Source organism: Salvelinus namaycush, unplaced genomic scaffold, assembly GCF_016432855.1.
Source record: "Salvelinus namaycush isolate Seneca unplaced genomic scaffold, SaNama_1.0 Scaffold22, whole genome shotgun sequence".
NCBI classification, from domain to species: domain Eukaryota; kingdom Metazoa; phylum Chordata; class Actinopteri; order Salmoniformes; family Salmonidae; genus Salvelinus; species Salvelinus namaycush.
This window is the reverse complement of record NW_024059008.1, coordinates 529,132-543,263: the sequence shown is the minus strand read 5'-3', so window position 1 is coordinate 543,263 and position 14,132 is coordinate 529,132. Positions and strand designations below refer to the sequence as shown.

General features: G+C 44.6%; 1 protein-coding gene across 1 annotated transcript in view; it reads right to left on the bottom strand.

The window, feature by feature from the left end:
• Nucleotides 1-14,132, bottom strand: part of LOC120038425 (multidrug resistance-associated protein 1-like) — a 72,003-nt gene that overhangs the window by 48,058 nt on the left and 9,813 nt on the right. The window contains exons 4-8 of the mRNA XM_038984192.1: nt 9,692-9,829; nt 7,974-8,099; nt 4,331-4,392; nt 1,799-1,930; nt 1,364-1,591 (exon numbers count right to left, since the gene is read on the bottom strand). Of these exons, the coding sequence (XP_038840120.1) occupies nt 1,364-1,591; nt 1,799-1,930; nt 4,331-4,392; nt 7,974-8,099; nt 9,692-9,829 (686 nt within the window). The remainder of the gene's footprint in view (nt 1-1,363; nt 1,592-1,798; nt 1,931-4,330; nt 4,393-7,973; nt 8,100-9,691; nt 9,830-14,132) is intronic.

The following is a 14,132-nucleotide window of genomic DNA, read 5'->3' as shown; positions in this document are numbered from 1 at the left end:
TCCACCCCTGTGTGTAGCCGTTAGCGATGCTAATGATAACCGTCTTTAAGTAAATGTAAAGGCTTTAACAAAAAACCTTCTCAATTCAAAAAGTACGAAGTAGCATCTGCCTACCTGGCAGAATCATGATGATCTGCATCAATCCAGTGGGCATTTGTTTTGCAAACTCCATCACGTGTGCAACAGAAACAACGCTAACAACACCAGGTGCCTGGGCACTTAACCTCGTCCCCAGGCCTGGATTGCTGGCGCATAGAGCCTGGTAACACCGTGCTACAAAGTGGAACTTGAAAAGGGTTCGGAACATTTTTGAAAATCGGCAATCAAAATACATTGTTGTATCGTATTGAACATATTAGTGGAAGCCCACTTGATTCTGAGTTCAGGGGGGGGGAAATAAAGTTTGAAAACTATTTCTAAGATGAGTACATTTTCTTAATTGACTTGGAAACTCTGACATTTTCTGACGCTCAACCAGTTAGCAAGTCGGAAATGTCAGAGTTTCCTAGTTCCGACTAGCACTTGAACACGGCACCAATCACTTGAGCTGCTCACGCTCTGAAGTCCACAATGTAGGGGGCGGTTCTAAGGGTTAAGATAGATGGTGATGGACAGAGATAGATGGTGATGGACAGCCAATTAAAACCGGCGGCTGTTTTCGCGGCTCCTGTCATCGACTTCCAGTCAAGTTCCATTCTGAGGCGCTGTGAAACCACAAGGTCTCGACAGAGAGAGAGCAGGCTGGTGGATTATTGGCCACCTGAATTGAAGGGTAACTTTAAGATAAGGAGAGTAGAGAAACACCTACAACTACCCCCCCCCCCCCCCCCCCCCACTAGAAGAGAAACACCTACAACTACCCCCCCCCCCCCACTAGAAGAGAAACACCTACAACTACCCCCCACCAGTAGAAGAGAAACACATACAACTACCCCCCCCCACTAGAAGAGAAACACCTACAACTACCCCCCCCCACTAGAAGAGAAACACCTACAACTACCCCCCCCCCACTAGAATAGAAACACCTACAACTACCCCCCCCCCACTAGAAGAGAAACACCTACAACTACCCCCCCCCACTAGAAGAGAAACACCTACAACTACCCCCCCCACTAGAAGAGAAACACCTACAACTACCCCCCCCCACGTGAGAAACACCTACAACTACCCCCCCCCACTAGAAGAGAAACACCTACAACTACCCCCCCCCCCCCCCCACTAGAAGAGAAACACCTACAACTACCCCCCCCCACAAGAACAGAAACACCTACAACTACCCCCCCCCACAAGAACAGAAACACCTACAACTACCCCCCCCCCCCCCCCACTAGAAGAGAAGACCAGGCAAAAGCATCTCACCTACCTGAGTATATTCGGCCCCACGAACATAAGAACGTCCTGGATGATTTTGTAGAGTGCAGAGATGAGGAAGTAGGGTCCGAAGGTGAGACAGAGGGCCCAGAACAGAGAGGGTTCTCTAGTCTTCTGAGGTGTCTTCATAATCAGGATCTCTGACTCCTCTACGGGGACACCCTCCTTCCTCTCTCCCCGAGGAGCCTTCTTAGGGGAGTACAGAGTCTTCTCCTCCGGTCTGGGAGAAAGGTAGGGAAGGGGGGGGGGGGGGGGAGAAGGAGTTATTTAGCTTGTTTTTGTTCTTTGAACATTTTGCTACGGTGTGCCCTAATGAACATGACCTTTTGACCTTGCCTGAGTGCAAACGTGCCAGGATGTGCAAGTACGCGTGTGCATGCCTGCACGTATGTGTGGAGGTGTGTGGTTCCTGGTGGGTTCTCCTGACCTTTTGACCTTCAGGCACTCGTTGTTCCAGCGGCGTACGAGCTGAGGGACGACCCTCTGAGAGCGGTCCTCTGAGTTCAGACACCACAGATCCTTCTGTTCTAACGGACGCTTATAACCTGTTACTATCAGACTGGAGGAGAGGGGGGAGATAGAAAGAGAGAAAAATGAGCGAGAGAGAGAGGGAGAGACAGACAGAGAGAAACACACACAGAGAGAGAGAGACAGACACAGAGAGAGAGAGAGAGACACAGAGAGAGAGAGAGACAGACAGACAGAAACACAGAGAGAGAGAGAGAGAGAGAAAGAGATAGAGAGAGAGAGAGAGAGAGAGAGAGGAAGGAAACAGTCAGCACTAACACTTCCTGTAGAAACAGAAACTCATGCCTGCTGTTTCCAGAGGGGTATACTACGACCCAGGATCAATGAGTTCGCCATCTAACTTCCATAAACAACAGAGACTCCTGCTGTTTCCAGAGGGGTATACTACGACCCAGGATCAATGAGTTCGCCATCTAACTTCCATAAACAACAGAGACTCCTGCTGTTTCCAGAGGGGTATACTACGACCCAGGATCAATGAGTTCGCCATCTAACTTCCATAAACAACAGAAACTCCTGCTGTTTCCAGAGGGGTATACTACGACCCAGGATCAATGAGTTCGCCAGCTAACTTCCATAAACAACAGAAACTCCTGCTGTTTCCAGAGGGGTGTACTACGACCCAGGATCAATGAGTTCGCCAGCTAACTTCCATAAACAACAGAAACTCCTGCTGTTTCCAGAGGGGTGTACTACGACCCAGGATCAATGAGTTCGCCAGCTAACTTCCATAAACAACAGAAACTCCTGCTGTTTCCAGAGGGGTGTACTACAACCCAGGATCAATGAGTTCGCCAGCTAACTTCCATAAACAACAGAAACTCCTGCTGTTTCCAGAGGGGTGTACTACAACCCAGGATCAATGAGTTCGCCATCTAACTTCCATAAACAACCAGAAACTCCTGCTGTTTCCAGAGGGGTATACTACAACCCAGGATCAATGAGTTCGCCAGCTAACTTCCATAAACAACCAGAAACTCCTGCTGTTTCCAGAGGGGTATACTACAACCCAGGATCAATGAGTTCGCCAGCTAACTTCCATAAACAACCAGAAACTCCTGCTGTTTCCAGAGGGGTATACTACAACCCAGGATCAATGAGTTCGCCAGCTAACTTCCATAAACAACCAGAAACTCCTGCTGTTTCCAGAGGGGTATACTACAACCCAGGATCAATGAGTTCGCCAGCTAACTTCCATAAACAACCAGAAACTCCTGCTGTTTCCAGAGGGGTGTACTACAACCCAGGATCAATGAGTTCGCCAGCTAACTTCCATAAACAACAGAAACTCCTGCTGTTTCCAGAGGGGTGTACTACGACCCAGGATCAATGAGTTCGCCAGCTAACTTCCATAAACAACCAGAAACTCCTGCTGTTTCCAGAGGGGTGTACTACAACCCAGGATCAATGAGTTCGCCAGCTAACTTCCATAAACAACAGAAACTCCTGCTGTTTCCAGAGGGGTGTACTACGACCCAGGATCAATGAGTTCGCCAGCTAACTTCCATAAACAACCAGAAACTCCTGCTGTTTCCAGAGGGGTATACTACAACCCAGGATCAATGAGTTCGCCATCTAACTTCCATAAACAACAGAAACTCCTGCTGTTTCCAGGGGGGTATACTACAACCCAGGATCAATGAGTTCGCCAGCTAACTTCCATAAACAACCAGAAACTCCTGCTGTTTCCAGAGGGGTGTACTACAACCCAGGATCAATGAGTTCGCCAGCTAACTTCCATAAACAACAGAAACTCCTGCTGTTTCCAGAGGGGTGTACTACAACCCAGGATCAATGAGTTCGCCATCTAACTTCCATAAACAACAGAGACTCCTGCTGTTTCCAGAGGGGTATACTACGACCCAGGATCAATGAGTTCGCCATCTAACTTCCATAAACAACAGAGACTCCTGCTGTTTCCAGAGGGGTGTACTACAACCCAGGATCAATGAGTTCGCCCTCTAACTGCCATAAACAACAGAGACTCCTGCTGTTTCCAGAGGGGTATACTACGACCCAGGATCAATGAGTTCGCCATCTAACTTCCATAAACAACAGAAACTCCTGCTGTTTCCAGAGGGGTGTACTACGACCCAGGATCAATGAGTTCGCCATCTAACTTCCATAAACAACAGAGACTCCTGCTGTTTCCAGAGGGGTATACTACGACCCAGGATCAATGAGTTCGCCAGCTAACTTCCATAAACAACAGAAACTCCTGCTGTTTCCAGAGGGGTGTACTACGACCCAGGATCAATGAGTTCACCAGCTAACTTCCATAAACAACCAGAAAGTACTATTGATTTTCCCCAGTTCATTAAGAAAGCTAAAGTTAGATGTGTTTTTGGTTGTTGAGTCAATTAGACCATGCCAAAAGTTATTTTAAAATATTTAGGCACGTTTAAATAGATTTGATCTTCTAACAGCTCACCCAGTGATCCACCAGAAGCTGATTCTGGACAGAAAGGAAGCTCCGATCTCAGGACAGGGATTCTGCAACCGGCAGGAGATGGAACACACAGTTAGAAACAAACACACACACACACACACACACACACACACGCACGAACGGACACACACACACACACACGCACGAACGGACACACACACATGCGCGCACGCACGGACAACATGCACCCTTTCTAACTTTCTCTTAACAGTCAACATATAACATCCACATCTGTGTGTTTTCACCCAACCAGTTATACTGACGTCATATTGATTACTAGACCAGTTATACTGACGTCATATTGATTACTAGACCAGTTATACTGACGTCATATTGATTACTATACCAGTTATACTGACGTCATATTGATTACTAGATGTTTGATTGATCTGTTAGGTGACTGTTTACACAGATACAGTGTCTGTTGTTATTGATCTGTACTGGACCGTGGTTGACCAGGGGTGGGACGAGTACTGGACCGTGGCTGACCAGTGGTGGGATGAGTACTGGACCGTGGCTGACCAGGGGTGGGATCGGTACTGGACCGTGGCTGACCAGGGGTGGGATCGGTACTGGACCGTGGCTGACCAGGGGTGGGATGGGTACTGGACCGTGGCTGACATGGGGTGGGATGGGTACTGGACCGTGGCTGACCAGTGGTGGGATGAGTACTGGACCGTGGCTGACCAGTGGTGGGATGAGTACTGGACCGTGGCTGACCAGTGGTGGGACGAGTACTGGACCGTGGCTGACCAGGGGTGGGATCAGTACTGGACCGTGGCTGACCAGGGGTGGGATGAGTACTGGACCGTGGCTGACCAGTGGTGGGATCGGTACTGGACCGTGGCTGACCAGTGGTGGGATGAGTACTGGACCGTGGCTGACCAGGGGTGGGATGAGTACTGGACCGTGGCTGACCAGGGGTGGGATGAGTACTGGACCGTGGCTGACCAGGGGTGGGATGAGTACTGGACCGTGGCTGACCAGTGGTGGGATGAGTACTGGACCGTGGCTGACCAGTGGTGGGATCGGTACTGGACCGTGGCTGACCAGGGGTGGGATCAGTACTGGACCGTGGCTGACCAGGGGTGGGATGAGTACTGGACCGTGGCTGACCAGTGGTGGGGTGAGTACTGGGCCGTGGCTGACCAGGGTGGGACGAGTACTGGACCGTGGCTGACCAGGGGTGGGATCAGTACTGGACCGTGGCTGACTGGATTAGTTACTTGTAAAGTAATACATTACATATTATAAGTTACATGTAACAAAAGTAACGTGTTACGTTACAATATTATGTTGCATGGAAAGTAAAGTGATATATTCCTTTGAAAACCTCAGTGTTTGTTTGACTGTTGGAGGGAGGCGAGCCTCTCTACCAAAGATACTCCACTAACATATTATCTAATTCATTCACTAATCACCTTCGACCCGATCAGAAACATCTTGGTCACAACTTTTCTTTCATAAATGGTGTAGGCTGATGTATTCAGTGATTTATTTAGGTCTATGTCTGAAAGGTTATAGGGCAGCTATTCTACACCCATAGCCCCGCCGACACACAACACAACCATTCACCATCTTCTGCACTCATCAAATGTAGGCTAAGCACCGTTTTCATCCACTTACGAAGAAGAAAATGTCGGCCAAGCTTTCTGTAATGTCAAGTAGGTTTGGGCGGTATACCGTATATACTGGGGTATTTGGAAATAGCCACTGGGATGGTTTTTCAATACCATCAATACTGTTAACTATTTATTTTAAATGTTTTACTACATTTCAATATTTTGTAGATACTTTAAGTAAATATCCGCAGTCAACTAGTGCAATAAATTAGGAGAAAAGATTACGTTCTTTATTTTACCTGTCACATCCATTTTTCATGATGAAGTTTACAGGTAGTCCCCCAGTCACATGGTGTTTGTTTACAAGCACACAACGATGAGACCGGAGCCTTGTGAGTCACTCACTGTTGTGCAGTACGTGCCAGGTGACCTAGTTACCGTATGGAATTCACAGATAAATGTTCGTCAGCTAGATATCTTAACTGTCTAAATGGTGCTAAATGCTCTGCAGTTGAGCATTTGGTTTGCTAGCTTAGTAGCTAACGATCTAGCTAAGTAGTTTGTATCTTTTCTAAATCAAGCTTCGCTTGGTAACAGCAGAGAATCCCACCTGGATCACTGGGGGGGGATTATACATGTACTTGTTAGCATCGCTAACCTTTCGGATTACAGACGCTCAGTGGGGTTTGAAGAACAGCGCCTCGTGTTTAGTGCCGGTATTAGCGAATGTTTAGTGCCGGTATTTAGGTATTACCGAATATCCCGGGATGGCACAAAGTCGGTATTAAAGACAATCTGGAAACCGCCCAATTCTAATGTCAACCATCGAAATCAATTCATTCAAATTCTCCTCCTTTGGCTTGATAGCACACAAATTGTCCCAATTGATAATCCCACAATTACTGCAGCCATTTGCCAGTGCATTGATCATGAAATTGAAAGCCTGTCTCTATACAATGCCTTATGATAATGTTTAATGATAATGTACAAACTATATGAATAGGCATACAACATTAAAGAGAAGACAAGGCTATTTGAATAATCATTTCTTGATCATGGTTCATTTGGGACAGGGGGGGGGGGGTAAAGTAATTTCAGAGGGTCTGCTGTCAGAAGTTCCCTCCAGCTGAGAAAGACACTAATGAAACACAGGTAGAAATAGATTGTTTTCTGTTAGAAAAATCCCTTTAGCCTATACTGATGTGTCAGCCTATTAAATGCATGTTATCTTGCACAGTTTAATATGAACTAAACCTCTGTACAGATTTCTGTTCATTCAAAATCTCTCTCTACAGCTGCCAGTGCGACCACAGCATAGAGATGGATAGCTAGACGGTGAAGCCCTCTATGGGCTGTTCTATCACAGAAGCGATCAATAGCAAAGATCAGAGGTGAGCACTCTATCCATTTTTATGGACAGCTGTCAAGACATTTCTCCAAACAGCCTTTTTCCACTCGCTCAAGAATCATTGAGGAAACCGCGAGTGTTACTAGAAAACGTAACAAACAATATTCCAATATTTGAATACATTAAATCGTAATATTATTTAGTTACTCATGAAAGTAATATAAGACTGAACCACGTTACCCTCAACACTGTGTCTGACACACATACACACACACACACACACACACACACACACACACACACACACACACACACACACACACACACACACACACACACAGTATCCATGTTGTTATTGATCTCTGGACTGTCTGACAGTTCCATTGTGGGAGTGGAACAATAACACAAGAGAACCAATCCTGGGAACTGGTAAACCTGTTGCTAGCACAATAACACACACAGCTGGCATTCACTTAACACACACAGCAAGATCCACACACACTTCTCACAGTCACGCAACATTTACTGTTTGACACAGCAAGCACTCATACAAACACACACACAGCTAAACACACACACACAGCGTGCACTAATTTATACAAACACAATGTGCCGACACACAGAGACATAACAAAAACACCCAGAGAGTGTGTGTGTGTGTGTGTGTGTGTGTGTGTGTGTGTGTGTGTGTGTGTGTGTGTGTGTGTGTACTCACAGCGTCTTTGGATGCCTCTGAGAAGAGAGGAGGCTGGTCTGAGAGGGCCGACAGGAGCAGAGAGATGAGCAGCAGTGTGTAGTAGATGTAGAACGTTGTGTATCTGAACACACACACCGTCGACGGCTGGGAGGAAACATATGGAAACACTATTAAAAAAGACCTTTCTTTCATAGACCTCCAAGTCTGAGACAGTTTACTGGCAATAACATAAGACTGGACTCTTCTTGTTACACATGGGCTGAACCACACACAACTAAAACTGGGTGATGTGGACAGAAATCCATATGATAAATCAGTGATCATTTACACTAAATCATTTGTGGGGGAGTTGCACGAGCTGGGCGATATGTATAAAAAGTAATATCGCGAAAAATGTCATTATTTTTCTCAATAACAACAAAGTCCTCAACAACATTTGTTTTGTTTTTATGGACCGTTACTTTACATCAGGAGCAGGGCTCTAGACGTGTGTTTCTAGGGCCAGGTAAGACAACTGAGATGGTAGACTATGATTCAAAAAGGAAAATATTCCATCCAACATATCCAGGGAAGGCTTGGTTGATGTGCAACCTGTCGAAAGGATCCACAAAGATCACATTTATTTTGGCCTCTTCAGAGAATTGGCTGACATCTTTGTGCATATTGGCCTGTAGACTATATGATTCACCACCTGAGGGAGGGGGACCTCACAACACTAAGCTAGATTACTAACTGTAGACATATTGTTGCTAGGTAACCATGTAGACTAATCTAACTATAAATATGATATTGTTGCTAGGCAGCCACGTAGGCTAATCTAACTGTAAATATGATATTGTTGCTAGGTAGCCATGTAGACTAATCTAACTATAAATATGATATTGTTGCTAGGCAGCCACGTAGGCTAATCTAACTGTAAATATGATATTGTTGCTAGGTAGCCATGTAGGCTAATCTAACTGTAAATATGATGTTGTTGCTAGATTGCCATGTAGGCTAATCTAACTAATAATATGTTGTTGCTAGATTAATCAATTAGCATACTAGGCTATCTAGCAACAACATATTTACAGTTAGCCTACATGGCTATCAGTAAATGTAGACTAATGTCCTACAGAAACTTCCCAGCTCTAGGCCTAGGCTACTTGATGTAGGTCTATTCACAGCAAATGGCGCGCACCGCTCGGCTCCCTGGGTTCATCAAAACTAACTCCAGCCTAGTCCGGTTGTAAAGTGGTGCCATGGTCACAATATTAAGAGGTGAGAAATACTTGGAATACTCCCAGAACGCTGTGACTCTCTGTAACTACAACACCACTAGTTGCTTTGAGAACTGTTTTTTTTCCCACAGTAGCATTTTGAGCAGCGGTCATATGATTATGCTTCTCAGAATGCATCTCTGCCTCCTCCATGTCACAGTGGAAAGAGGAAGTGAGTCAGCAGCCGACAGCCAAACAGAGACAGGCAGAGACTTTCATAGCAGGAATCAACATAATGCATAGGCTATTACTGTTGACCAAATTATGGTTCTAGAACAATCCTGGTTCTAGAACAATCCACAGGGACGTTGTGTAGCAAAATCACCCCAAATAATGGTTCTAGAACAATCCACAGGAACATTGTGCAGCAAAATCACCCCAAATTATGGTTCTAGAACAATCCACAGTAAGAGGTAGCCTATGTCTGTAATTCTGGGTTCATCGTCCCAGCTCTAACACACAACCTCTCTCTCTCACCTCGTTGATGGCTTGTATGATCTTGGATCTGAATGTGACGGTAGCACAGAGGACGGCCACCAGCCAGAAGTTGAGCATCACCCCTGAAGACTGGACTCCTTTTAACCTCTCATACTGGGTCAGGAGGGTGGCTAGCAGCTGGGGAGAGAACACACACACACACACACACACACATTAGAACAACATATACAGACACACACAAGGACGGACACATACACACAGAGCACACACATCCCCTTCAGATCTGACACCACTTGTGAGTGCACACACGTTTAATATTATGCTTTTGATCCTCGTGGGAATTGAACCCGCGACCTTGCCGTTGCTAGCGCCCTGCTCTTACCAACATGTATTAATCATGCCCAGGTGTTAATAACACTATAAAAACCACTCATCCTACTGACTACATTCACACAGTATTATATTGAATCACTACATACTGGGACTATGACAAGGCAGCAGAGTATTGAATCACTAGATACTGGGTACTGGTAGACACAGTATTATATTGAATCACTAGATACTGGTAGACACAGTATTATATTGAATCACTAGATACTGGGTACTGGTAGACACAGTATTATATTGAATCACTAGATACTAGGTACTGGTAGACACAGTATTATATTGAATCACTAGATACTGGTAGACACAGTATTATATTGAATCACTAGATACTGGTAGACACAGTATTATATTGAATCACTAGATACAGGGTACTGGTAGACACAGTATTATATTGAATAACTAGATACTGGGTACTGGTAGACACAGTATTATATTGAATCACTAGATACTGGGTACTGGTAGACACAGTATTATATTGAATCACTAGATACTGGGTACTGGTAGACACAGTATTATATTGAATCACTAGATACTAGGTAATGGTAGACACAGTATTATATTGAATCACTAGATACTGGGTACTGGTAGACACAGTATTATATTGAATCACTAGATACTGGGTACTGGTAGACACAGTATTATATTGAATCACTAGATACTGGGTACTGGTAGACACAGTATTATATTGAATCACTAGATACTGGGTACTGGTAGACACAGTATTATATTGAATCACTAGATACTGGTAGACACAGTATTATATTGAATCACTAGATACTGGTAGACACAGTATTATATTGAATCACTAGATACTGGGTACTGGTAGATACAGTATTATATTGAATCACTAGATACTGGGTACTGGTAGACACAGTATTATACTGAATCACTAGATACTGGTAGACACAGTATTATATTGAATCACTAGATACTGGGTACTGGTAGACACAGTATTATATTGAATCACTAGATACTGAGTACTGGTAGACACAGTATTATATTGAATCACTAGATACTGGGTACTGGTAGACACAGTATTATACTGAATCACTAGATACTGGTAGACACAGTATTATATTGAATCACTAGGTACTGGGTACTGGTAGACACAGTATTATATTGAATCACTAGATACTAGATACTGGTAGACACAGTATTATATTGAATCACTAGATACTGGTAGACACAGTATTATATTGAATCACTAGGTACGGGGTACTGGTAGACACAGTATTATATTGAATCACTAGATAATGGGTACTGGTAGACACAGTATTATATTGAATCACTAGATAATGGGTACTGGTAGACACAGTATTATATTGAATCACTAGATACTGGGTACTGGTAGACACAGTATTATATTGAATCACTAGATACTGGGTACTGGTAGACAGTATTATATTGAATCACTAGATACTAGGTACTGGTAGACACAGTATTATATTGAATCACTAGATACTGGTAGACACAGTATTATATTGAATCACTAGATACTGTGTACTGGTAGACACAGTATTATATTGAATCACTAGATACTGGGTACTGGTAGACACAGTATTATATTGAATCACTAGATACTGGGTACTGGTAGACACAGTATTATATTGAATCACTAGATACTGGGTACTGGTAGACACAGTATTATATTGAATCACTAGATACTGGGTACTGGTAGACACAGTATTATATTGAATCACTAGGTACTGGGTACTGGTAGACACAGTATTATACTGAATCACTAGATACTGGTAGACACAGTATTATATTGAATCACTAGATACTGGGTACTGGTAGACACAGTATTATATTGAATCACTAGATACTGGGTACTGGTAGACACAGTATTATATTGAATCACTAGATACTGGGTACTGGTAGACACAGTATTATATTGAATCACTAGATACTGGGTACTGGTAGACACAGTATTATATTGAATCACTAGATACTGGGTACTGGTAGACACAGTATTATATTGAATCACTAGATACTGGTAGACACAGTATTATATTGAATCACTAGATACTGGGTACTGGTAGACACAGTATTATATTGAATCACTAGATACTGGGTACTGGTAGATACAGTATTATATTGAATCACTAGATACTGGGTACTGGTAGACACAGTATTATATTGAATCACTAGATACTGGGTACTGGTAGACACAGTATTATATTGAATCACTAGATACTGGTAGACACAGTATTATATTGAATCACTAGATACTGGGTACTGGTAGACACAGTATTATATTGAATCATTAGATACTGGGTACTGGTAGATACAGTATTATATTGAATCACTAGATACTGGGTACTGGTAGACACAGTATTATATTGAATCACTAGATACTGGTAGACACAGTATTATATTGAATCACTAGATACTGGGTACTGGTAGACACAGTATTATATTGAATCACTAGATACTGGGTACTGGTAGATACAGTATTATATTGAATCACTAGATACTGGGTACTGGTAGATACAGTATTATATTGAATCACTAGATACTGGGTACTGGTAGACAAAGGAGTTTTTCATAGCCAGTTGATCTATCCAGGGAAAACTCTATAATATAATACTGATATCTAGTGATTCAACTCTAGGCTCCAGGGCAAAATGTGTACAATTGCATCAAATTAGGATGAAAACAGTAACATTCTCTCTCCACCGCCAAGTCCTCAAATGTTCTTTCCCGGACCGAAGATACGCCCCCCCCCCCCCCCCCCCCCCTCAGCTAAGACCCTTACAGGCCGACCACTCCCCCCCAGCTAAGACCCTTACAGGCCGACCACTCCCCCCCCCAGCTAAGACCCTTACAGGCCGACCACTCCCCCCCCCCCCCCCCAGCTAAGACCCTTACAGGCCGACCACTTCCCCCCCCCCAGCTAAGACCCTTACAGGCCGACCACTCCCCCCCCCCCCCCCCCAGCTAAGACCCTTACAGGCCGACCACTCCCCCCCAGCTAAGACCCTTACAGGCCGACCACTCCCCCCCAGCTAAGACCCTTACAGGCCGACCACTCCCCCCCAGCTAAGACCCTTTTGATCCAGCCCCCAGTGTTGGTGTTTACCATAGTGATGCCGAGCATGGTGGGGCTAACCAGATAAACAGTGCTGGTGTTTACCATAGTGATGCCGAGCATGGTGGGGCTAACCAGATAAACAGTGTTGGTGTTTACCATAGTGATGCCGAGCATGGTGGAGCTAACCAGATAAACAGTGTTGGTGTTTACCATAGTGATGCCGAGCATGGTGGGGCTAACCAGATAAACAGTGTTGGTGTTTACCATAGTGATGCCGAGCATGGTGGGGCTAACCAGATAAACAGTGTTGGTGTTTACCATAGTGATGCCGAGCATGGTGGGGCTAACCAGATAAACAGTGTTGGTGTTTACCATAGTGATGCCGAGCATGGTGGGGCTAACCAGATAAACAGTGTTGGTGTTTACCATAGTGATGCCGAGCATGGTGGGGCTAACCAGATAAACAGTGTTGGTGTTTACCATAGTGATGCCGAGCATGGTGGGGCTAACCAGATAAACAGTGTTGGTGTTTACCATAGTGATGCCGAGCATGGTGGGGCTAACCAGATAAACAGTGTTGGTGTTTACCATAGTGATGCCGAGCATGGTGGGGCTAACCAGATAAACAGTGTTGGTGTTTACCATAGTGATGCCGAGCATGGTGGGGCTAACCAGATAAACAGTGTTGGTGTTTACCATAGTGATGCCGAGCATGGTGGGGCTAACCAGATAAACAGTGTTGGTGTTTACCATAGTGATGCCGAGCATGGTGGGGCTAACCAGATAAACAGTGTTGGTGTTTACCATAGTGATGCCGAGCATGGTGGGGCTAACCAGATAAACAGTGTTTACCATAGTGATGCCGAGCATGGTGGGGCTAACCAGATAAACAGTGTTGGTGTTTACCATAGTGATGCCGAGCATGGTGGGGCTAACCAGATAAACAGTGTTGGTGTTTACCATAGTGATGCCGAGCATGGTGGGGCTAACCAGATAAACAGTGTTGGTGTTTACCATAGTGATGCCGAGCATGGTGGGGCTAACCAGATAAACAGTGTT